Below are 24,725 nucleotides of genomic sequence, written 5' to 3'. Positions count from 1 at the left end.
ATGGCTATTAGTGGACTAGTATACGCATCGATAACTAGCATAGAACGACGATTTAATCTTACTAGTATCAAAACTGGTACCATCTCCAGCGCATACGATATCGCCGTACTTTCGGTAATATTATTTGTAACATACTTCGGAGACCGAAGTCACAAACCACGTCTCCTTGGAATTGGAGCTGCACTATTTGCTGCTGGTTCTTTTATGTACGCATTACCTCATTTTCTGTCTGGTCCATACCAGGACAAAGACGAAATCGAACAGTTCTCGACGTGTGACGCGAATAGAACAGCCTTTAATGAATGCAATAAGGACATAACAGATGAAGAGGGGGTGTCGAGGTTTTACTGGATGTTTATATTTGCACAAGTTTTGCATGGATTAGGTGCTTCACCTGTATACACTTTAGGATACACATTTATGGATGATAGTGTTATGCCGGAAGATGCGCCATTCTATTATGGTGAGTAGACCTACTATCCTCAGTTATGCATAAAACCAGGCTCTCTCTCTCTCTCTCCTCACCAATATTTATGTTACATGTTTTATATAATAAGTCTTTCTGCACATTTATTTTCGTGCTCACAGAGTGGTAACGTCAACCCCGTTAGTCACCCAATGTACACAAGTCCAACAGCGTCACAGATAATTTCCGATTTTGATATAGATAAAGCGGATTCTCGTTTTTGTTAAAGCTTTAGAATTTGCAACCCATCCTCTACAATGCTAAATATGTAAATCTGAAAAAAAAATATTGAAAATTCTTTTCATTTTCAACACCTACAATATTGCACACATACTCTTAATAGCACTAAACTTCTTTAAATTGTTTACCTGACATTATAGACCTTGTATTTTTCATTTCAAGAAGGATAGGTATAGGTGTTATTATTAATTGTGCTTTAACAAATGACGCGTTTGGCCCCCATCCGATTATTGTCTGTACATTTTACTATTTATTGGCATCTAGAATAAATTTGTTACTGTGAATAAAATTCTTTTATTTTGTATATATATTATTTAAAATAAATTATTTTATACAATTTTCAAGGTATTTTCAATTGTATGGCAATACTTGGTCCGTCATTTGGTTATATATTTGGTGGACTTTTTTTGACTTTGTACACGGATTTATCAGTAGACGCAGAGAAAGAGTAAGTTATACGCCAAATCAATTATTAATAAACTAACTACTTAACTAAATAAATATCACAATCATAATTATCAGGAATTCAAACAAACAATAAAATACAAACAAAGTATAAATCAAACCAAAGAACTTATAACACAAGAATCTCCTGTTCGTCCGAAGCGCGTAACATTCGAAAGGCATTGTGGGATAGAATAGAGCTATGGGTGGCGCCATTGTGAGCCATGGAGTAGGGCGCCCGCATCAAATTAGAAAGTCAAAATCATAGAGGGGATCTGCTAATACTCTAGGGGGTAGAGTAATTGACTTCCTAGTTTGGAGGGGGCGCTGCTCCATGCTGTGAAATGGCGCCCAGTTTTACCTTTTAACCCTGTACTTCCGGTACTGTGTTTTGAATACAATTTGAAGAACAGGAGATTCTTGTGTTATACGTTCTTTGATCAAACACAATCAACCACAGATTTGTGCTATCAACAATGTGTAGTGGATCATTTAAGCCATAAAGAAATTTACTCACGGGAATCCAAGGCAGATAAATAATTCCACTACAAGAGCGAATACCTTTTATCGGGTCTGCATGAGCGTGAAGCAACTCATTTACTGATTGTACAGTGCACTTTTAAATATAAAATATGTATATATTATATATTTCACTAATTTTTTAATAAACGGTTCTTCATCTGTAAAGAGTCTATTTATCTTTATGCCAAAAATGTAACTTGATCGTTTTAAGATTGACATGTTATGAACATTATACATCGGTTTCTATTGATTGTAATAGAATACTTGTATAATACCAAGTTATGCTATGTAAATGAGAATAGAAGAATTTACAATAAAGGTGGGTGATTTCACGAAAAAGAAGAAAAGAGATGTGATTGGTTGCGCAATTGTTGTTTTCGCAAACTTTAAAACCATTCGAACGAACTCTAGACAATAATTCGTCGCAGAAAGAGATTTGGAAGATGGGAATATAAATTTGCATACTATACGTATAATTTATTCAACCGCCTTCGATTCGCACGAATTAATTCGCATATGGAAATGCACGTGGCACTGACATAAATTACCACATCATATAGAAATATCAAATTCTAAATTTGTTTAGAAAAAAATGGCACTATTCCATTAGTTGCATAGATTGTATTGTTTAATGTGAAACATTTGTATACAAATTCTTTTTTTTTTCATTAGGTTTGGTATTACCCCAGAGAGTCCAACTTGGGTTGGAGCATGGTGGATTGGTTTCCTAATTACAGGAGCTATCAGTTTATCTATCACTATTCCTTTTCTCTGTTTCCCTAAATATCTCAAAGGTAACGACGCTATTATAACATGATTTAAAAATTGATTAATAGATGAAAAAACTAAATCTGGATAAAATAGACTAACGCAAAGTAATGTGATGGCGCTAGTTATTCTCCGTTATGCGTGATTAATTGATTTATGACGTAATGCATAACGGTATAAATACGTAGGAAGCAGGATACCCATTATTCATTAAAAGGTTGGTCGGTGAATCAGTGAAGAGTACAATTTGTAATTGTACTCTTCCTTATGGGTGAATGTACATGTAACATGGATAGTATTTGCTGGAAAGTACGAATGAATTCAATTTGTCGTTACTGATAATGGACAGCATAATATAAAACAAGGACAATAATATGTTTTGGTTACAATACGAGAAGTAAATGCACATCTTGAACTCACTTTTTAGTATCAACATATATGATTTATTCTAATTATATTCCTTAGGGCATGAGAAAATTGCAGCAGAAAGAAAATCACAATCGCACGGAGGTGTGGAGTTTAAAACCAGAGCTGGCTTCGGAAACAGCTTCAAAGATTTTCCAAAAGCTGTAGCAACTCTTGGTCGTAATGGCCCGTACATGTGTATAACGGTAGCAGCTATTTTAGAATTTGGTATTTTATCATCTTTGTCAACGTTTATTCCCAAGTTTTTGGAGTCACAGTTCAGTATTTCATCTAGCCAGGCTGCTATCATTATTGGTAAGAGTAATTGTAATCGTGTTTTAACTACTTCAATGGTTTTAATCACTTACTTTGAATAAGATATGCATTACTTTTTTTTTTTACGTTTGCACATGTTGGTGCTCCTTGGCGTGAAATATGAAATAAGTTTTATTTTATTAGTCTTATATGTTTGTAATACAAACCACATGTCATTTTGTGTGAAAAATGTATTCATTAAAGCTTCCTATTCTTGGTTATTTTGTGTTTTTTTAAGGTTCCAGCATTGATGTTGTTGAAACAACGTTTCTTGTTAGTGTTTAATGATGCACATGCGTAAGCCTCTAAATTTGAAGCTGAACTCAATTTGTAGGATTTTCTATTCTAAGATTTTAACGTACTTACTTTCACATGCTAATGGTTTGTTGGTGGAAGTTTCAACAACCTCGAAACGTTCACAGTTGTTTCATACCTTTTCATCTCAAATAATTTACTAGCTGTCTGTAATTATCAGATTCATCATACTGACGCTGCTTAATCTTGTCATTGTGTTTACATGACCTATAACAAAGAATTTATCTCCTATTGTTATATAACATCAGTTACGAGAAGGTTTTGGAGTCTGGAGTGAGGGAACCTGCTCAGTACACATTAGCTATAGGCTCTAGCATTTCTGATCCTGATGATGTTCTAAAAATTATCTCTAATTAGGTTTCATAGTGATACCGTGTGCATTGGTTGGTTCCATTCTTGGTGGATGGATTATGAAGACACTCAAATTAGATGTTGGCGGTGCTCTAAAGTTTGTTCTAATATGTCTGAGTATTTCAACAGTGATGTTTCTTGCCTTCGTAGTATACTGCCCTAACGCCCAGTTTGCAGGCGTTACTGTGGATTACAATAACAAGTTAGTATAATTTGTTATTCGTAACGGTTGCTGAAACTGGAAGCGTTAATCTTTTTCACAGTGACATGAACAAGTTCATTATTTAATTGTCAACGGAGGAAGCAGGCACATAGCTGCTTTGTTTGACTGATCAAATTAAAATAAAGAATCGTAATGTTGATGGTGATGATGATGATGATGATTATGATGGTGATGATGTAATGTTGGTGATGGTGGTGACAATGAGGGTAATGTTGATGATGGTGGTGATGAAGATGATGATGATGATGATGGTGATAATGGTAATGTTGGTGGTGGTGATGGTGGTGACAATGATGGTAATGTTGATGATGGTGGTGATGATGATGATGATGATGATGGTGATGGTAATGTTGGTGGTGGTGATGGTGGTGACAATGATGGTAATGTTGATGATGGTGGTGATGATGATGATGATGATGATGATGATGATGGTGATAATGGTAATGTTGGTGGTGGTGATGGTGGTGACAATGATGGTAATGTTGATGATGGTGGTGATGATGATGATGATGATGATGGTGATGGTAATGTTGGTGGTGGTGATGGTGGTGACAATGATGGTAATGTTGATGATGGTGGTGATGATGATGTTGGTGCTGATGGTAATGATGATGATGAAATGATGGTGGTGATGATGATGGTAATGTTGATGATAGTGGTGATGATTGAGGGGAATGATGGTGGTTTTGATTATGGAAATGTTGGTGGTGGTGATGACAATGATGGTGGATGGTTGTTGATGGTTGTGGCTGATGGATTCTTTTACTTAGTAAACCATTTGTAGTGATGTGACGACGGAGATAATAGTAATGATTGTAGCAAAGTTAAAACTTATATAATATTTTTCATCTAACGTTATTACAGAAGTATACCACTACAAGAAAGCAGCTCACAAAATATAACATCTAATTGTAACGCTGATTGTCAATGCTCCGGCTCATACGATCCGGTTTGTGGTGCAGATAACATAATGTACTATTCAGCCTGCCACGCTGGATGTAAACAACGAAATAAGCAGGATAAAGTAACGTTTCATCTTTATTAGCATTATCAACAGTTACTTATTGTAACTTGGAGTTGTTAATTAGACATTAGCCAATTAACAACATCTTGCCTCATGCTTGGTTCCCACAAGAGCCAACGATGTAGCGCAACGATGGAATTGTCGCTTGTCATTGTCAAATCGCGTGCGTTGTGTCTACGCACGCATGAATAAATAAATATGAGTCTACGTCATTGTGTTGCGTCCCTAGTGGGAACCAAGCTGTAAGGACGTAAACGCAACGCGATCGTTTTAACCAATGACAAGCGAAGTTATAGAAAGTTAGCAATTACAAGCGAATAAGCCATCGCTTGTGATTGGTCAATTCACTTGCGTTGCGTTACGTTCTTGTGCTGCGTCGCTCGTGGGAACCACGCTTTAGCAGAATGAAATATTCTTTATTTTACTCTTTAATTAAATTTATTAAATATTCTATAATTAATATATAGGAATTTTTAAAACTGATTTAATATATATGATTGCTTTTTGTCAGTTAATAACATATGACGACTGTTCCTGCGTGATCCCTCCGGATGACTGGGATGCAACAACCCCTATTGCAAGCAATGAAGCATGTCCTGTGAGTTGTGACAACCAAGCTGTGTTCTTTGTTTTGATAACATTGATGGTTATGTCAGCACTTTTTGCTTTAGTTCCTGGGATGACTGGTGTCATAAGGTAAATACGTTAAGTTAAAACTACCAGACAATTTATAGTTATAAATCCAAAGTTAACTGACATTAGTAAATTGGATATCTTGTCATTTGACTAACCATTTAACTGTTAACTATAGTCATTAGTCTAGTTAACTGTTAACTCAATGACGACTAGTTTACCAGAATGATGCCAGATTACCGAAGACTATACCAATAAACCGTTTACTAAATAGTCTGATTTTCAGTTGTTGGAACACCTTACCTATATGTGTAATTTCTGTGTTTTTTTTAAAAGGTGTGTTCCATTGAATGAAAGGTCGTTTGCGCTTGGAATAAGTTCACTTCTTGTCCGATTGCTAGGTAAGTTTCGAAATTGGTTGCATGTACACTTACATGATACAGGTACAACATGTAATGCTGTGTTACCAAAATATTCATATGATACCTCGGAAATAGATAGTATGTGGAGATATTTTATACAATAATTTCTTGTTGTTTAATGTTTTTAGGCAATGTTCCCGGACCAATTTTGTACGGTGCTATTATCGATAGCCAGTGTCTGTTGTGGGAAACACAGTGTGACGGTTCCAAAACTTGCTGGTTGTACGACAACAAACGTTTTAGTCATTTAACTTTAGCAATAATGATAACTTTAAAATTAATATCATTGTGCTTCTTTTCTCTGGCGTTATTTATTTACAAGCCACCGGGAAAAACTAGCTTTGATCTTGATAGACTCGAGGATGCAAGTTATGATAATGGCATGGTCACCATACAAAGTATAAAGAAGAATGAAGTGAATTGATCGCATGAGAATACCTAAGCACTCAGTTATCACTTTTTAAATACAAAATTTTCTGGAAATAAAAAAGATAATTTAATGGTAAAGACCATGCGAACATAAGTTATCATTTAGAATGAAAACCAGATAAAAAGTATTTACAAGATACAGTAGTTATAATATCTATATAGGTCTTAATATCCAAAAAGTTTTTATTTTATAATTATCAGATCAATGTCGTGGGCCATTGTACTAGGAATCAGTGCGTAATATTATTGTGTAGGCCTAATGATGTTGGATTTGTTTTATAATAACGGTAATTAAAATATAAAAAAGGAGATATAATTTATATTATTTAATAATTTCAACAATTGTATATCCTCTATAAACAGGAACCAGAAAGTTATCAAAATGTATCGCTCAATTTACTTGTTTGATATGAAATCCATGGGTTATGTAGGCCTAGCTTCGTGGTACTCTCATCATTATAATATTTTCCATCGTTTAACCGTTAAATAGTCTTATAAACAAATTTGTATTAATGATTTTTCCCCTCAACTTTCTGTATTCTATTTTGTGATGTTTGTGCTTTATGTTTGTTTTCTCGAATGTTTATGTAAAGGGCCCTCAATAATGTTAAAACAAAAGTTTATCATGCACACGGGTGGAGAGTGCTCATACTTACATAAAGTCTTTATTATACGGCTTTAGTACAGAATATTAATATGTACAGTATTTTTAATATATTGTATTTTAGTATAAATTTAGAAAGCATAAAGTACAAAGTACAAAGTTAAGCATCACCAAGTTGTTTCTAATAAATGGTCAAAAGTGTAAGTTGATTCAACGTTTTTAAATGGATTAGTGGCCAGCTTACTTCATCTCATTAATCCTGGTTTTTTAATAGCCCTACGAAAGTACCATCACCACGGTTCATGATGGCTAACGGTTTTAGAGCGAGGATTGACATGTCCATTGTTGACAAACTAATGTGGTATACAACCAGCGTTTATCGTAAACCAATACTGTAACACTTTTTGACAATCCCGTCTACCCCCTAATGTGCTCTGTACCTTGTGACCTGTTGGTTTTTTATTATTTATAAAAAGACGAAATAAATTAAATGAAATGAGCATGTCCAGTTCGAGTTTCCAAATATCCAATTTTTGAGCCGTAGTAAACAATAACCTACCGCTGGTAACTGTGTCTTAATGATTCGGTCTTAATATTATAACAGCTGCATAAATAGACATTTGGTTAGATGAGCTAGGTACCAATACCTGACTATTTAAGTGTGTTGGGGGTCACAATTGAAGTCAATGAAAATGGGAGTCTGCCGGGTACCCCCTGCTGCGTCTAGACCGGGGGGACCCCGAAACGTGCTAAAAAATCGGCCCAGGTTAGATGAGAGAGATACCACCTAATTTTACCCCGAGGGAGGGCCTAAAATGGGGTTAGCATAGATGAGTGAGGTACCACTCAAAATTAATGCAAGTGCCAGACACCCTAAAGTTAGACTAGAGAACCCCCTTCCCTCAACTAGCCCAGTTTAGATATTGTAGATACCACCAGCAACCAATGTTATATGATTTAGCACATTGTAAGCAATACCAAATGACCTATTACAGACTATCTGTACACTGTGTTGGCCCTGGAAGACCCCTCTAAAGTTAGACTAGAGATCCCTTTTCCTCCAAATAGCCCAGCTTAGACATTGTAGATACCACCAGCAAACAATGTTATATGATTTAGCACATTGTAAGCAATACCAAATGACCTAATACAGACTATCTGTACACTGCCTTGCCCTTGAAAGACCCCTCTAAAGTTAGACTAGAGACCCCTCTATCCCCAACTAGCCCAGCTTAGACATTGTAGATACCACCAGCAAACAATATTATATGATTTAGCACATTGTAAGCAATACCAAATGACCTATTACAAACTATCTGTACACTGCCGTGATATATTAGTCAGATCCAAATTTAAGAGTGAAATTAACTCTCATGACAGCCAAAATTTGGGCAGTCACCTTTGCGGCAAATCTTGCAAAACTTGTTCATTGATTGATTCTACTGAAAAATGTAAGAGTTTCAATAATAACCACCATTTAAGCTGTTTTTTAGTTTCATTCCAAAATTGTTTATATCTCTACTAAGCTACCTTCTATGTTTTCTACTCTTATTCAGACTTTACCCTGTCTCCTTTTGTTGTATTTCTTTAATTCCTGTCCACCCAGCGAACGAACGAAACGAAACGTTTCTGGCTGTTTTACTTTATCTTTTTGATTTAGCTTTTCGCTTTTTTTTTGTATCACCATTGAGATCCTGCCACTGATACCCACAGCATTGTCATTTTTTCAGTTATTTGCCTTTGGATTTATATATATAAATATGAATACAGGATTAAGATTATGATAATATACAGCATTTAAAATTACCAATTATTAATTAACCAAATCACTTTTGATTAAGTTACTACAATCCTGAATTTGAATAAGGTGATTACTACTGTAAGCTTTCTATTAAAATAGGTCGCAAGAGTTACAGACGAATGTATCTTTGAAATTCAAAGGCAAGGAATTCCAGATCCTCACAAATCTAGCAGGAATGCTAAATTTTCCCGAATCCGTACTCTACTTGTTATATATATTTGGCTTATATAAGTTTTAAATGAAACTCTTAAACAATTTTTCCCTTTATAATGGTAATGGTCATTTTATCGTCATTGATGTGATATATTTTCAATTGTTTTGTGTTAGTTCGATTAAAGTTAAACTTTATTCAATTAAACATGTTGTTTTAGGTGTTTTTTTTAGCTGCTGGTGGTATCTACAATATCGAATCTAGGCCATACTTGGGGTAAATGGGGTCTCTAGTCGAACTTTAGAGGGGTCTGCCAAAGGTGTGCTAAATCATATAACATTGGTTGCTGGTGGTATCTACAATATCTAAGCTGGGATAGTTGGGGAAAGGGGGGTCTCTAGTCTAACTTTAGAGGGGTCTGCCAGGGCCAAGGCAGTGTACAGATAGTCTGTAATAGGTCATTTGGTATTGCTTACAATGTGCTATCATATAACATTGGTTGCTGGTGGTATCTACAATATCTAAGCTGGGCTAGTTGGGGAGTCTAACTTTAGGGTGTCTGGCACTTGCGGTGAAGCAGACAATTAGTCTGTTGTTATCCATTTAGTATTGTATGAACACAACTTGTTCATTTGGCATTAATTTTGAGTGGTACCTCACTCATCTATGCTAACCCCATTTTAGGCCCTCCCTCGGGGGGTCTGGCGGGCCTTTTGCACCAGAGAAAAAGTCTGTCGCTTATGATACTGGTATAAGGATGCCAATGGGCATCCCATGGTGGTCAAATTAGGTGGTATCTCTCTCATCTAACCGGGACCGATTTTTTTAGCACGTTTCGGGGTCCCCCCGGTATAGACGCAGCAGGGGGTACCCGGCAGACTCCCATTTTCATTGACTTCAAGTGACCCCCAACACACTTAAATAGCCAGATATTGGTACTTAGCTCATCTAACCAAATGTCTCTGGGCTGCCGGTCTGAAAGGCGCGGCGCGAAAAATACGTGGTGAAGCGCTAAAAAGCTACAATAAGCGCAGAAACGAGTAGTATTATTAAATATAATTAATATTTCTAAACTAAATTAGTAGAAAATGTTTACAAAAAAAAGAAGACATGTTATATGAACTTGTTCTACCTGTCCCTTTAAGAAACTGTATAGACCACACATATAGTTGAATTACATTTTTTAAACGTTATTCTTATTACTGTACCTTGTCCCATGTATATTAAGAAAAATTAAGACAGTAGTAGCATTGGCATGATGACTAGTAAGGGCGAACGCTCTCTAAATTTTACTCTAAAAATGTAAACACCTTTAACCCTTTTTAAAGTACTTTTCATTTTCCCATCCTCGAACCTCTTTTAGTAACTACCAATACTGAAACCTATTTGTATTTTAACGATTCTGCATATTCTCAGCCCCAGCATGGTGGGCATAAGAATTAGATGGTTGGTTTAATTTTATATGCTATTATATTTTAGTATTGAAAAAACACGTTAAATCAGAACCTTTAAGATCATTATCGACTATAACAACTACACGGGGTACCAAGACACTTTAGAAATCTTGAATGTAGCATCTTTACAAGACAGACGGTTAAGTGTAGGCCTCTTGCCAAATTTGGAAACAGTCTGGTAAAATCTGGGCGTTTCACTTCGTGGATACCTGAGAACATCAAGCATCACGAGAGGACTTTGTGTTTTTTGTCTACAAGTACAGTGTTCCTAGATGTAGGACTAACCGTTATGGAAATTCAACTTTTCGTTGTGCAATAAGACTTTTAAATAAGAAAATAGTAATACAGTAATTATATTGATTCTTGGAATTAATGACATTTTAAATTTAATTTTTAAGAGGACTTTATAAATAATAAATAATGAATAATTTTAAACCTGTATATATTTCTGAAATTATAATAATTAGATCAAATAATAATCAAACATTAAAAATTTGTGCAATATTATATTTTTGTAAGATGTAATAATTTGTTCTCTTCTATTATAATTTTAGTATAGGCCTATATGTTTTATATCTTTATCTCTGTTTTCATTGTTGTACTTTTTGTAAACTTATAAGATTTTCAACTTTTGTTGCATTTTGAGTGTTATACCAAATAAATAAATAAAATAATAAAAAATAAGGTGTTCTTCAAAGACACGTAAAATATTCATTTTGGGGTGCAATCGGTTACGGGAGTACCTAATATTCTAGACAGTCCGTAAAATATTGTATCCCGTATGATATTATAAACTGTTATAATATAGCGGGTTCAACCTCTCACAGGGTACCTAATATTCTAGACAATCCGTAAAATAGTGTATCCCCTATAATATATAGTTAATAACTGTTACATTATAGGGGGTGCAATCTGTCACAGGGGTACCTTATATTCTAGACAGTCCTAAAATATTGTATCCTCTATAATAGATAGTTAATAAACAAATAAAAAATGTTTATGAGTGTAATGATACAACTAATGGAAGGGTAATTGATATATAAACTTTCTACATTCACCAAATGCCATTATTTGTACCATTATAATATTCATTATTTGTTTTATATAACATCTAAATAGATTCCTGTCATTTGAATTAAATAAAAGGTAGGCCTAGCCAAAGGCCTACATTTGATGCACATTGATTAAAACAGTAACATTTGGTTTATAATAATATATTATTTTTTATTTTATTTATTCATTTATTAAATATTATATTTATATGGATTTTATAAACACGCCTACTGTAGTGTTAATTTTGTCAACAAACGGCCAAACAAGCCTAAGCCTAGCATGTAGAGATATTCCCATTAATTGTTCAAACTCCTACAAAACAATCTAAAGCTAATTTAAATGCCTTTTTGATCTAAATTAGTACATAAATATCTTTAAAAAAATGTACTTTCATCGTGAAACCAGTCATAACATTCAATCGCGGCGAAAGTCAGAAATAGGTGGCGCTGTTATATTTCAAAAGCAATAGTATAAAACAATATTTTCCAAACGTGAAAAGATTTTTTTTTTCGTACACGAAAAAAAGTACTATTAAACGATTGTTTAATGATTTGATTTGATTTGAATTTATTTGGAAAATTATCATAAAAAATACATACAAAGTGATAACATATAGGGGGTGCAATCGGTCACGTCACGGGGGTAACTTACATTCTAGACAATCCGTAACATATTGAATCCCCTATAATACAAGTTATTATCGTGATATATTGAGGTGCAATCTGTCACGGGGTACCGAAAATACTGTTCAATTAATAATGATATCCAGCCATATCTGTTTATTTGAGGGAGGAGGTTATTTAAAGCGAGGCGTTTATTTGAATGAATACGCATACATCAGTTATGAAAATGCTTTATCCATGTCTGGATTATGTTCCCTTGAAGCCAGAAGAGATAACTTGATGATGAAATTTGGGAAGGGGCTACTACTCTCTAAACTCTATCGTTATATGCTTCCCCCTTATCGTAACCGCGGTTACAATTTGAGAAATGTTAATTTGTTGGATGCCCCCTTGTGTAAAACTAATCGTTGGAAACGCTCTACCATCCCTAACATTATTGATAGAATGAATGAAGCTTCTAAAACTAAAACCTTGTAGGTTTATAACATTAATAATAATTAACGAATTAGTAATTACCGCATGCTTTGGTTTATCTGGGTCTTTTGGCATTTTAAAGAATTTTTAAAGAATTTTAACGGCTTTTTAATGATATGAATAAATACCTATATATAAATACCTATATATATATAACTATTTTACTCCATGATTTAATTCATAACTAGAGGTCCACATCAACTTATGCCTGTTCCCTGATCTCTGGGGTCGTTTGCATATAAAATACAAATTCAATTTCATCAATGTTTTAACAATATATGTAGAGTATCAAAAATATATTTAATAATTTTATGTTATTATTTTCTATTTCAATTCTTTCATGGGTGGGGGCCATTTCTGCATGGGTCGTTGGAGGAACTCGGGTCCATTAAGCCATCGACCATTTATGATTTCTACTGGAATTCCTCGGGAAACATCATCTGCTGGGTTCACGCTGCCTGGCACATGTCTTCAACTCTTCATCTCCGTTTTGCTTTGAATCTCTGCTACCCCGATGCCTACAAATGATTTCAAGTGACTACTGGGCTTCCAGATCCAACCCAGAACTACCATGCTGTCTTTCATCATGATAATATCATTGAACCTCAGCGTCAATTCTTCGGTTACTGCAGCTTTAATTCTAGCTGCTATTACGACAGCCGCTTGAAGTTCCAGACTCGGAACAGTAAGTGTCTTTAACGGTGCTACTCTTGATTTACCTATTATAAAGCGTGTATCATAGGCTCCGTCTTTCAGTCTCCATCTGATATATATATATAACCGAGTTCACTTAGTGTCTCATAACAGTTTTCTCAATGTCATCTGAAAACTCATTCAAACATTCACCTTTCCTCTAGTCAAAATCATACCTGGACAATGATTGCTGTATTACCAAATATTTCCCTTAAGGTGTCCAAGCTGCTTTAAATCCTTCAGTGGATGGTTTCATGACACAGAATTGAATTGCATCCAGAGCTTTACCTTTACAAAATAATATTAAGGTGTTCAACTTACTATCATCATTAACTCCTGACATCATGCTCTGGTAAGAAGTTATAATTAAAGCAATGATAATATACAGGGTCCCCGTCATAATGTTTCAGGGGGGACGGGGAAGTAATAGTGCCTTTACTAGACTATCCCAATTCCTTTCAGTTTTATCAATACATTATTGTGATTGTTAACATTATAGCTTCAACAACATTATCTTGACTTACAACATTATGATTTTCACTATTGTTTACCTTATCATTATCTATAGTATCAGGTTGAGTCTTTTCTAATGTTTCTGTTTCAACATCTTGAATTGCTTTTGCTGAGGTTGTTATAAGATACTGTTTTGGTCTTATATTCAGTCTTGATAGTATGGACTTCTGCCATATATTCCTTTTGCCATCTTAACCTACATCCTTCTTCCTTTTGAATTTCATCATCATCATCATTTATCTACTCGACTAACTCTGCATGAGATTGCTCAATTGTTTCAAATTTTCTTTTAACTCTTAATAGTCCTTCCTGCAGTTATTGCTCCGATGGTTGGCTATCAATGAGTTGTCTTAATCCACCTAAGGCTCTAGTGTTAAGATGCCCTTGCGGTTTCCTTTGGTTGCTTTTAGCTTGTCCATGTGATCATTCCCTATATCTTCCTTGTGCGTCAGTCAGTAAAAACAATTTGAATTGTAAGGAAAGTATCTTTTATAATGAACAATAAGCACTGAGATTCACCTGTGTTTGAGATGATTTATTCAGAAACAAGATTTCATTCAAATCTGAAAGCATGAAATATTGTCATCATAACTTACTATGATTGAATAGCTATTATAACATTATTTCTTAATTTGCCACTGTTTGTCAGGTAAATCCCTAGCATAAGCCTACTGTAATATTTTCGACCCGTCAAAATACACTCATTAGTAACTAAACAAATATTAAACTGGTACTGGTTAACATTCATAAACTTTAGTATTCACTGGTTAGCATTTATAAACATTAGTATTCACTGGTTAGCGTTTATATTATTAACTTTTCTGTACAGTCTATTTCAATCTACGACATTATTCACGCGCGTTCACCTCCTGGATAGTCAACTGACATAGTTACTGGGTACGCGCTACAACACTGATTTACTATAAATCATACAGTAGGTAATGCGATTTTGCATAGTTATTTGAAATCTACATAATTTCAGAGTAGGCATATGCTAAGTAAGAAGTAGTACTAGAAGAGTACAGACCCTATAGGTAAGCCTAGTTTTAACAGTTTCACTTTCAGGGAGTAGGCCTACAAAGTGTACAAAGGCATTCAGATTTCAGCCATTGTAGTCCAGCAGCCAAATGCTTATTTTTTCCATAACCTTGCAATGTTTTTTCTATAGTTTTTTTTTTAATGGATTTTGATTCTCGATACCATCAGAATGATTCATTTTTACTGGACGGCTGTCAGCATTGAGCAATTTGCATAATTGGCATAAACAAAATGGCCGCTATTTTCATAAAACATTACTATATCTCTGGAAATACTGGGCGTAATGAGATCATTTTGGTGTCAAATTGTTCACAATGTATATGTTTATATTAGCTCTAAACATTGTTTGATAAAATTGCCCGGCAACCCCATTTTTAGCAATTTTGACCTTTGACCTCTTTTTGCTATAACCTAAGTAACGGCAGGTCGGAGAAAATTAAAACTAGGAGCAAATTGTTCCCAAGATATACATTTATATTCAGTTTAAAAGATGATATTGCTTGAAAATTACCAAAAGTGTGGTTATTGACCTTTGACATAATTTATAAATTAATAAATATTTGTCGTAGGAAGCCAATTTTGGTGTCAAACTGTTCACTTGCCATACTGCAACATTTTTTTCAAAAAGTGACTGAAACACACATTTTTTCTGTAATTTTAACCTTTGACCTGTTTTTCTCATCTAAATAACGACATGCCATAGGGATTTCTAAGTGCAAATTGAAAATGATTTACTTTTCCTATAAAAAATGGAGCAAATTGATTTATCTTGGTACAAGTTATATATGTCGTCTAGTAACAAGTAATGCTTAAATTCTGTTGAACCATTAATAAAAATGTCCCAATGATATTCATTAATTGTAAATAAGTCACTTTTCAATTCATTAAAACAAGTATTTCTTATGGAGGATAAACTTACACAACCAAACAAGAATTGATCAATTGTTTCTATTGAATTACTTTTACAAATGAGACAATGGCCTGAGTAGGAATCTGATCATAATCGCTTTCTGCCTTCTTTTATTTTATTTTTTGTGGGGGTAACCCACTTTTATTCCAATGATAAACAATATGGTGAAGGTTACATTATATATGTCTTTTATAATAATAATAATAATAATAATAATAATAATAATAATAATAATAATAATAATAATAATAATAATATTTATTCGGTCATCAATGTAAAAATAACCAGGAATGAGAATAGCCTAAAGCCCAAACAGATTTTGCACTCACTACATACAATACAAACAGTTAAGATAAAACCATATACAAGAAAAATACAAATAAACTATACATAACATGAAATATAGTGTTTTGTTAGAGCAGCCTTAAATATTGAAATTGTTTGTGAATCTTTTATGTAATTTGGTATTTGCTCCCATAGTCTCATAGTCTCATAGTCTCATATCAATGAATATTTAAGTGATTTACACAGACAGAGGTTAAAAGATAATATAAAATATTTTGACATTGTGTTGAAATCTAGATAAAACAAATATGGTGTATTTTTATATTTAACGTAATCATTTAATGTTGTTTTTGTTTTTGTCTTTTTAAACCAATCTTGGTTATTACATTCAGAAATATTTTTCTTAAAAGATTTTAACCAATAACCTTGAGGCTCCATATTGAATTTGTCATTTAAGTTACACTTTCCTTTTCCATCTTGTTGACATCTAACCTCCAGAAGTTCTTTACATAATAAATGTGGCCACCTATTCTCTTCCATCGTCTTAAGTCTATTAAAGTAACTTATTCTAAATATGTTTTCTAATGTTTCAATGGATTGCCTTCCTATATCACCTAATAATGCTTTATTGGCAACATTTCTAGATGCTTTTAATTTTGCCATTTGGTACTGTAAATTATTAAGTTTTTGGGTTAATGATTTGTTACCAGGAAGCCAAACAGAACATGCATAATTAATTGAGGGAAGACCAATTGTATTCCATGACAAATTACCATGTATACTCTGTGGAAGTCGTCCTGGTTATCGATAATTGATTTTATGTAGACAATTATTCTGTTGCCCTTTTTAATTAACTCTTCAATATGATCATTGTCATTATTTTTTCTAATTATAATCGTACCAAAATGTATATTTAACTGTTTCATCAATATAATTATCTCCTAGTTTCCACTTTCTATATTTATGAACTCTTTGACCAGTTATTAGTACATTTGATTTTTCAAAAATTAAAATTAAGTTTCCACATTTTTGAAAAGTTACCATCAGCGTTTAAAAGTTGTTCAAGATCGTGTGCATTTTTACCGATTAGGAAAACGTAATCAGCCCAGAATAAACTTCCAATCTGGGTGTTTGAAATAGATATTCCTAAATTTCTTTTTTTAATTATGTTGTTCAGTTCATTCATATATATAGAAAATAGAGCTGGTGAAAGAGGACATCCCTGTTTCACATCTTCATTTATATCAAATATATCTGTTTTAACATCAATAAAAATAACATTATATTTCACATTAGAGTACATGTTCTTAATAAGGTTTAGGAGTTTTCCCTGTATCCCAACATTTTTAGTAGCTTGTATAATCCCTTGAGAAATTATTTTACTGAATATTTTTCCTATACATGAATTGAGGGTTACCCTATAGTTATTCAGATCAAGTTTGTCTCTTTTTTTATACAATGGGATAATACAACCTTCATTCCATTTTTCAGTAACAGATTCAATTTCAATTAATCTCTGAAATAACTTGTGTAGAGATGATACTATTCCATCTCCACCATTCTTAATAATTTCATTTGTTATTGAATCTGCTCCAGGACACTCATTATTCTTGGAGTCCGAAATAGCAAAACTAACATCTTCATCATTCGCGGTACTTATACGTACTATTTATTTGTATCAACAGAATATATATATATATACAGTATTTCTTTTACAAGAATATTTCTATAAGTTTAATCTAAATCATAATCAACGGAAAACTTATTTGATACAAAACGGATATGCAATAAGCCGAAGCTCTTAAACGCATTACCCTATAATACTGATATCTAATTAGCAAATAAAACAATAAAAGAACAAATAGAAATAAAAAGTAAAAGTAACAAAAGTGAACTCTACATGAGTCAGTATTTATTTATTAAGAGCCATTGTCTGTAAAAATCAAAGATTTGGTGGCAGATGTAAAAAAATGGATTTCTCTCAAATTTTTACCATGAATAGACATTTCAATAAAAAGCATATCTACAACATTCATTTTAATTTTTAGCCTCCGTTGTCATGACAACGGTCAATTATCCAAATTTTGATGTTTTTTCCATTTTTCACAGATTTTCTATAGTGAAAAAGTACAAACTTGTATACTTATTTTAACCAAAAATACTTACAGTATACAGTTTTTGTTTATAGCAGTGTAAACAACATGTATTGAGTTCCATTTAATGTAGAAAAAAAATAAATTACAAAATGGAGTTTGGTTGATACCATTATTTTAAAAAGGGGTGTTTTTAAAAAATATTTTTTTTATAAAAGTATACCTCATAAACGTACCTATAACTTCCAAAGTGGTGTTTTTAAATCAATGAGGTTTTTTAATTTGATAGTCAATATGTTTTTCAACAATAATCACGAAAAAAACACTGGGGTAAATTTCGTACATAGGTTTTGTGTTGCCAGGAAAATACGAAAAATATAAAAAATATAACAAAATATCAACAAACAAAACACATGAAACACAATTTAAATATGGCTAATCCAATAATAAAATGTATATGTGGCTTGTCCTAATGCTACTAGAGTCATACGAATAGTTTAGATAAAATAGGAGAATGTGTTGCCAGGTTTATTTCAATTAATTGCCAGAAAAACAGTATTTTGCATTGAAATATTTAGTTGATGGAAAATAATGTTAAACTTGGAAATAATTGCGTCAATGGTTTTTATAAATTTTTAATCTATTTTGTGTAAAGAGATACAGAAAGACCTCCCAAAAAATCTGACCTTGTAAATAGGTCATTTGAGGTCAAAAGGGGTCAGAATGCAAAACAGGACAGGTCCCCACTTTACTACAACTATTGTTTGATCAAAATTTACAAGATAGTTCATAACAATTCTCAACAATTTTCATATTTTACCTATAGTGTTACCTTAGCAAGCATTTCTATGTGTAACTAAGGAAAGTAATTTTTTTTTAAACATAAAAAATGGCGTTTTTATAAATACAAAGAATTGATTGCATTTGTAATTTTTCTCAATTTTACTTCTACTGCATTCCATTAATGACAAACTTGACCTTGTAAATTCATTCATTTTGAGGTCAACATTTTACCATAGTAACTGTTTCTATGCGAAAATTTCAAAAAAATAAGGGGTTTTTCATAAATACAAAACATTTTTTCTACATAGTTTTACATTTCTACTTTTTGCCAAATTTACTTTAAATACTGAATCCTAATAATCTCAGAAAGAAAGTCTTGACGAATCTGAATAAAGGTAAAAAAAATGACCTTTAGTGTTATCTTAAACCTGTTTACGTTACAAATGATATTTAAAAAAAAAAAAATTAAATATGGAGTTTCATGAAAAAAAAAAATTTTACATATTGAGGTCAAATGACCTATAGGCCTAGTGTATTGTAGCAACTGTTTCTATACGTAACTAAGTACAATATTTTTAATATGGGGTTTCATGACTACAAACAATAGATTACATAGCTTTACTACCTTTTCCCAAATTTACTTATCTACTGAATCCCAGAAAATGTCTGACCTTGTGAAAGGGTCATTTGTTGGGTCAAGTTATGTCAAAATGTATTATTTATGTTATCTTAGAACCTGTTTCTATGCATAACTAAGGATAATTGTTTTTTAAATACAGTTGAACCTCCCGTAAGTGGCCACCCTCGGGACCTGGAAAAGTGGCCGCTTACGGGCGGTGACCCCTTACCCCTTCTGCCGATAAAGGGCCAAAATCACTTATTATGGCTATATACGATATTCTTAACGAAACGAGCCTCTCAATTTTCCAGCTAATTGTAGGCCTATTATTATTAATAATCAGGTGGTTTAGTATTTTTTAGCATTTTCAGACAAATTTTAAAAACTTTTATCATATGAAAAATGGTCGGTCAAAATCTGTGTAGTTTTCTCATCTCTTCACAGTAATGTTTTTAAAACCTCTTCAAAATAAAGCTAATATATAAAGAAATACAATAAACATGCACCTCTAATTCATAGGTCCATGCAATAAGTATCACATTTTTCGATTGGCCGCTTACAAAAAATCTCATTTTTAGTATAAAAAGGTGCCTGCAGCTGCTTACGGTAAGCACCAAATGCACTAATTAGATAGGAAGAACAAACAGGCTTTTCAAAGTGCGTCCGTTAAGGGAGGTGGCCGCTGTAAATAAAATACGGGGTTTTCATGAATAAAAATAATCACAGAAGAAAGTGCTTACGAATATGACCTTGTGAAACGGTAATTTGAAAATGCAAATAAGGCATGCCTGCTAATAATCTACAAATTTAAATTTGTATGAGATAAATATGCAAAATCTAAAGAATATCTCATTTTTAGTTACCATAGTAACTGTTGCTATGCATAACTAAGGGAAATTAAATAATTATCAGATAATTATTAATTAATAATTAATACTGAATCCAACCATCACAGTAAAAAAAATATAGAATTTAAAACCAATATTTAATAATAAAGTGTGATATTTTACATGCTGACCTTAAATGAAATGAAATTTCAAATAAGGGCTTCAATATTTGTTATGTATCTATAATTAAAAATTAATTTTTTTTCTCACAACACAACTAGAACTATATAAAACATTAAGAATTTTTCTGACCAATGAGTTTCAAATCAAATAATCAAAGAAAATAAAATGTTTTTACTAATATACCATGTTTTTTTTTTATAAAAATGCCTATGTTTCTCGCAACACTGCTTGTAGATTTTAAATTTACCCCAGTATTTTATTTTAGAAATCAATTATTAAACATTAGAACTACCTATTTGTAATAAATCAGCTAAAAAAATACACCACTTTGAGCGTTATGGTGAAGTAAAGTTTAGTTGCATTGAACAATTTAAAAAAAGTGAAAAACACCCCTTTTTAAATAAATGGTATCTCCCAAAGTATGAAATAAAAAAAAATAAAAAAATTTGTAACAGGTACACAATGCATTGTTATTATGCATACACTAATTATTTTTTATAATTAAATGAACAAAACAAAAATATCGTTCATCAAAGTAGTACCAATATCCATTTTAAAAAACCTTAAAAAAGGACAAAATTTGTCAAAAACACAAATTTTGCCGTTGCCATGGAAATATATGTGTGAAATAAAAAATACTTCATATTTGATTTCTCTCAACACATATATAGCCATGTGCAAAATTTGAAAGAAATCCATTTTTTTGAGTCTGCCACTCTTTTTGATATATTTCTTTGATTCTTACAGACAATGGCTCTTAATAGTTGTTGTATTTCCTTTTTAAATTTTCCGATTTTAGTTAAACACTTTATATTTTCAGGTAAACGGTTCGAAATATTTGCCCCTCTATAGGCAATACTTCTCTGTCCTATATTTGTTCTTTTCAGAGGAATACGGAAGTCACTCTTCTTCCGCGTACCATACTCCTGTACAGATTCCACTTTTGTAAAAAAATAAATAAAAATCTTTATATATGATCTATACATATCTGTGGATATACCTGGTTAACATTTATATCGTTATTCTTTTCCTTAACATTACCTATGTTTGTGAAATGTGTTTAAAGTGCTTCTTTCATTAGTATTGGGTCAGATGTTTTAATATTTGTTCCAGGAATTAATAACGAGTTTTTTTAGAAGACTGTTTTCCTTTTAGTTCAACCCACAATTATTTTAGTTCACGGCCACCCTTTTCCATTATATGTGAGCATCGATCTACTCTTTTCTTCAGGATTTTTCGTTTAATTAAAGACTTACAATATTTTTACGTTTACTTTGATATTCATCCTAAAGTAGTTGACAGTATTCTGTAATAAATTCTTGATTATTTTTCATTTTTACATAATGACGGTGGGTTTTACAAGCTGATTGTCTTTGTTTAATAGCTACTTCAACTTCCTTGTCAAACCAAAATTTACAATTACCCTTCAATTTCTTTTGTCCAAGTATGTCTTATGCTACGCCTAACACTTTGTCTTTCCATTGTTCCCAAGCTTTATTTGCACACAAGTCAATGGGATCCCAACCATCAAATACCTCATTTTATTTTAATTTTAAATTCTTTCCAATCCTGTGGAATATTCCAATGTTTTTTACCTGGTTTAATATTTTGATGATTGGTTTCATTGTACTGTGATTTCTTAACCGACATTAGTAGAATATTATGGTCACTCCCTAGATGAATTAAACCATAATCATCGACCACTAGAAATGTATCTGTTGATTCATAAACATTATCAGAAACAAATGCATAATCTACTATACTTTCTTGATTTTTGTGTGTTCTAGTGTAAACACCTCTACAAACCTCACTACCATTTAACATAATTAGGTCACTGTTATCACAAAAGTCAATTAGACTTTGACCATTAAAGTTAATGTCTAAATCTCCCCCCTTAATTTTGTCTCCTACATGACCATTAAAATCACCAAGAATTATAATCTTTGCATCTTCATTATTGTTCCTTATTATTAGTGTTTCTGTAAACATAGCTGTATAACATTTGGGCTGCAGACCAACTTAAAGATTTAAATTTTAATTTATTTTTAGCATTATATACAATGATATTACAAGTCACAAGTCACAAGTCAGTTTATTTGATCCAAAAGAAAAAAAAAAATACAAAGCAAAAATATACAAAAGGAGCAGGGAGACTTCCATTAAGGCCAAAAGCCGCATGCATGGAAGCCACCCGAACATTAAAATGTATTTATTTATTTACTTAGAAGAATCCTATATAACATGCAGAATGTCAATAAAGAAAAACAAATAACAGAGGTCTCTCCAAAAAATATAAAACAATTATACTAAAACATAAAAAAGTTATTTAAAAACATAAAAAACAGTGCATTTTATTGAGAGTTAAGCAGCTCAACAATATCAGGTACAGCAGACCGTTTATATCTGTCGGTTTTACATTTAGGCACTTCAAGATTTCCACCTTTGGATCTAAGGTTTAATTTTCGCTTGCGGCAAGGAGGGAGCATATCCCTGTGCAAAGACGATTTTATGACACCCTGACCAAAGAAAAGGACGAGACTTTCCCTCCTTGCTGCCGCAAGCTAAATCGTAAGATATATACTTTTTTCCCAGGATAGTTCTTAGAGCTTTTTAGTCACGTGGACGCGGCTCTATAGTTCACTATGTCGGTCAGTTGGTCGGTCTGTCTGTCTGTCGGTCTGTCTGTCGGTCTGTCTGTCTGTCTGTCGGTCCGGTATCACTATGCGTTTTATCGCTTTCTGACCTTATCTTGATATCAGTTTAATCTAGCTAAGTCAATTTTTCACAGAATATTCCTTATGGCCAGGAATCGATGTGGTTATGTTTTCACGGTGCGCAATAAAAAATTACGCGGTCTACGCACGATTTAACGAAATCACGTTTGTAATCATATCTTCACAACCATGAATCACAATTAAATAAAATTTGGTACTCATAAATTTCAGGGCATAAATCATCATATGGCAATACAATTACGTGCGTAGCGCATGTAACGCATGCGTACGCGCGCTTAAAATTTTCAAAATTTATTTTCGATGAAATAAGAGTACGTTTCAGGCAATTTTAAGCGTTTACAAAATTGCCATGAGTGCGCAGATTTTTGCGCGCGCACTGCGCGTTAAATGTTATTACGCACTCTTTTTGCCCGATTTCTGTTTTCTTGACTTACTTTTCAACTCGAAATTACGTTTTACGAGCACGTCCAAAGTGCGCTCGTGTAAATTAAAAAAATATAAATGTTTTTAAACATTTCAACATTTTTAAACATGTTCAGTAATTTCGGTCAGTTGGTAGGTTGGTCGGTCGGTCTGTCTGTCGGTCTGTCTGTCGGTCCGGTATCACTATGCATTGTAGCACGCGACTTAATGGCTGTTGGCCTTGTTTTTAACAGCTTCAATTTTATATGCTAATTTTTAATTAATTGCGCCATGCCACACAGGGTATGCATACTCGAGAATTGGTCTAATATAACAACAGAACATCTTGATCAGGTCACCACAGATGCACTAGACCTCCTCATCACAAATAAAGCAAACATCTTTCGAGATGCCTTAGAAACTATGTCTGTGACATGCATGGCAACGGCATGGCATGTGACGGTTTTGGCAACATATTATTAGCTTTACACACCAGTCATCCAAATCATCCAGAGAGACCTGTAAATAGAGATAATCGTTTTTTTTTACAACTTTACCTAGAGTGAGATCATCCACATACTTCTATTTTCTTCTCAGACTGGCATCATTAATTAGGATTTCTAATTAATGGCCACATTGCCTAAAGACATAAAAATAAAAATAAAAAAAATAAAAAATAAAAATAGGACCAGAAATAAAACTGGGCCCAATTTAGTGCTTTTGGGCACACCGCATGTGATCTTTCTTATACCCACTATGGTATTAATGCCTCTATTAGTAAGAAAGCTGCAGATAATATGTATTATGGATGATCTCACTCCAATATCTATTAATTTGTTAACAATTATAGTATGATCTACGATCAAAGGCTTTAGTAAAATCTACCGCGCATAAGTTAACATAACAATAATAATTGCGAATTTATTC

General features: G+C 32.9%; 1 protein-coding gene across 1 annotated transcript; it reads left to right on the top strand.

The window, feature by feature from the left end:
- Positions 1–7,350, top strand: LOC140060341 (solute carrier organic anion transporter family member 4A1-like). Its single transcript, XM_072106500.1, has 9 exons — positions 1–463; positions 1,052–1,154; positions 2,345–2,466; positions 2,906–3,160; positions 3,833–4,028; positions 4,914–5,073; positions 5,585–5,769; positions 6,043–6,107; positions 6,257–7,350. Exons 1-9 carry the CDS (start codon positions 1–3, stop codon positions 6,550–6,552), a joined length of 1,845 nt encoding a protein of 614 aa, XP_071962601.1. The 3' UTR covers positions 6,553–7,350.
- The last annotated feature ends 17,375 nt before the right edge of the window (positions 7,351–24,725 follow it).

The sequence above is a fragment of the Antedon mediterranea genome, chromosome 10 (assembly GCF_964355755.1).
Source record: "Antedon mediterranea chromosome 10, ecAntMedi1.1, whole genome shotgun sequence".
Lineage (NCBI taxonomy): Eukaryota > Metazoa > Echinodermata > Crinoidea > Comatulida > Antedonidae > Antedon > Antedon mediterranea.
This window is presented reverse-complemented; position numbering and strand designations above follow the sequence as displayed.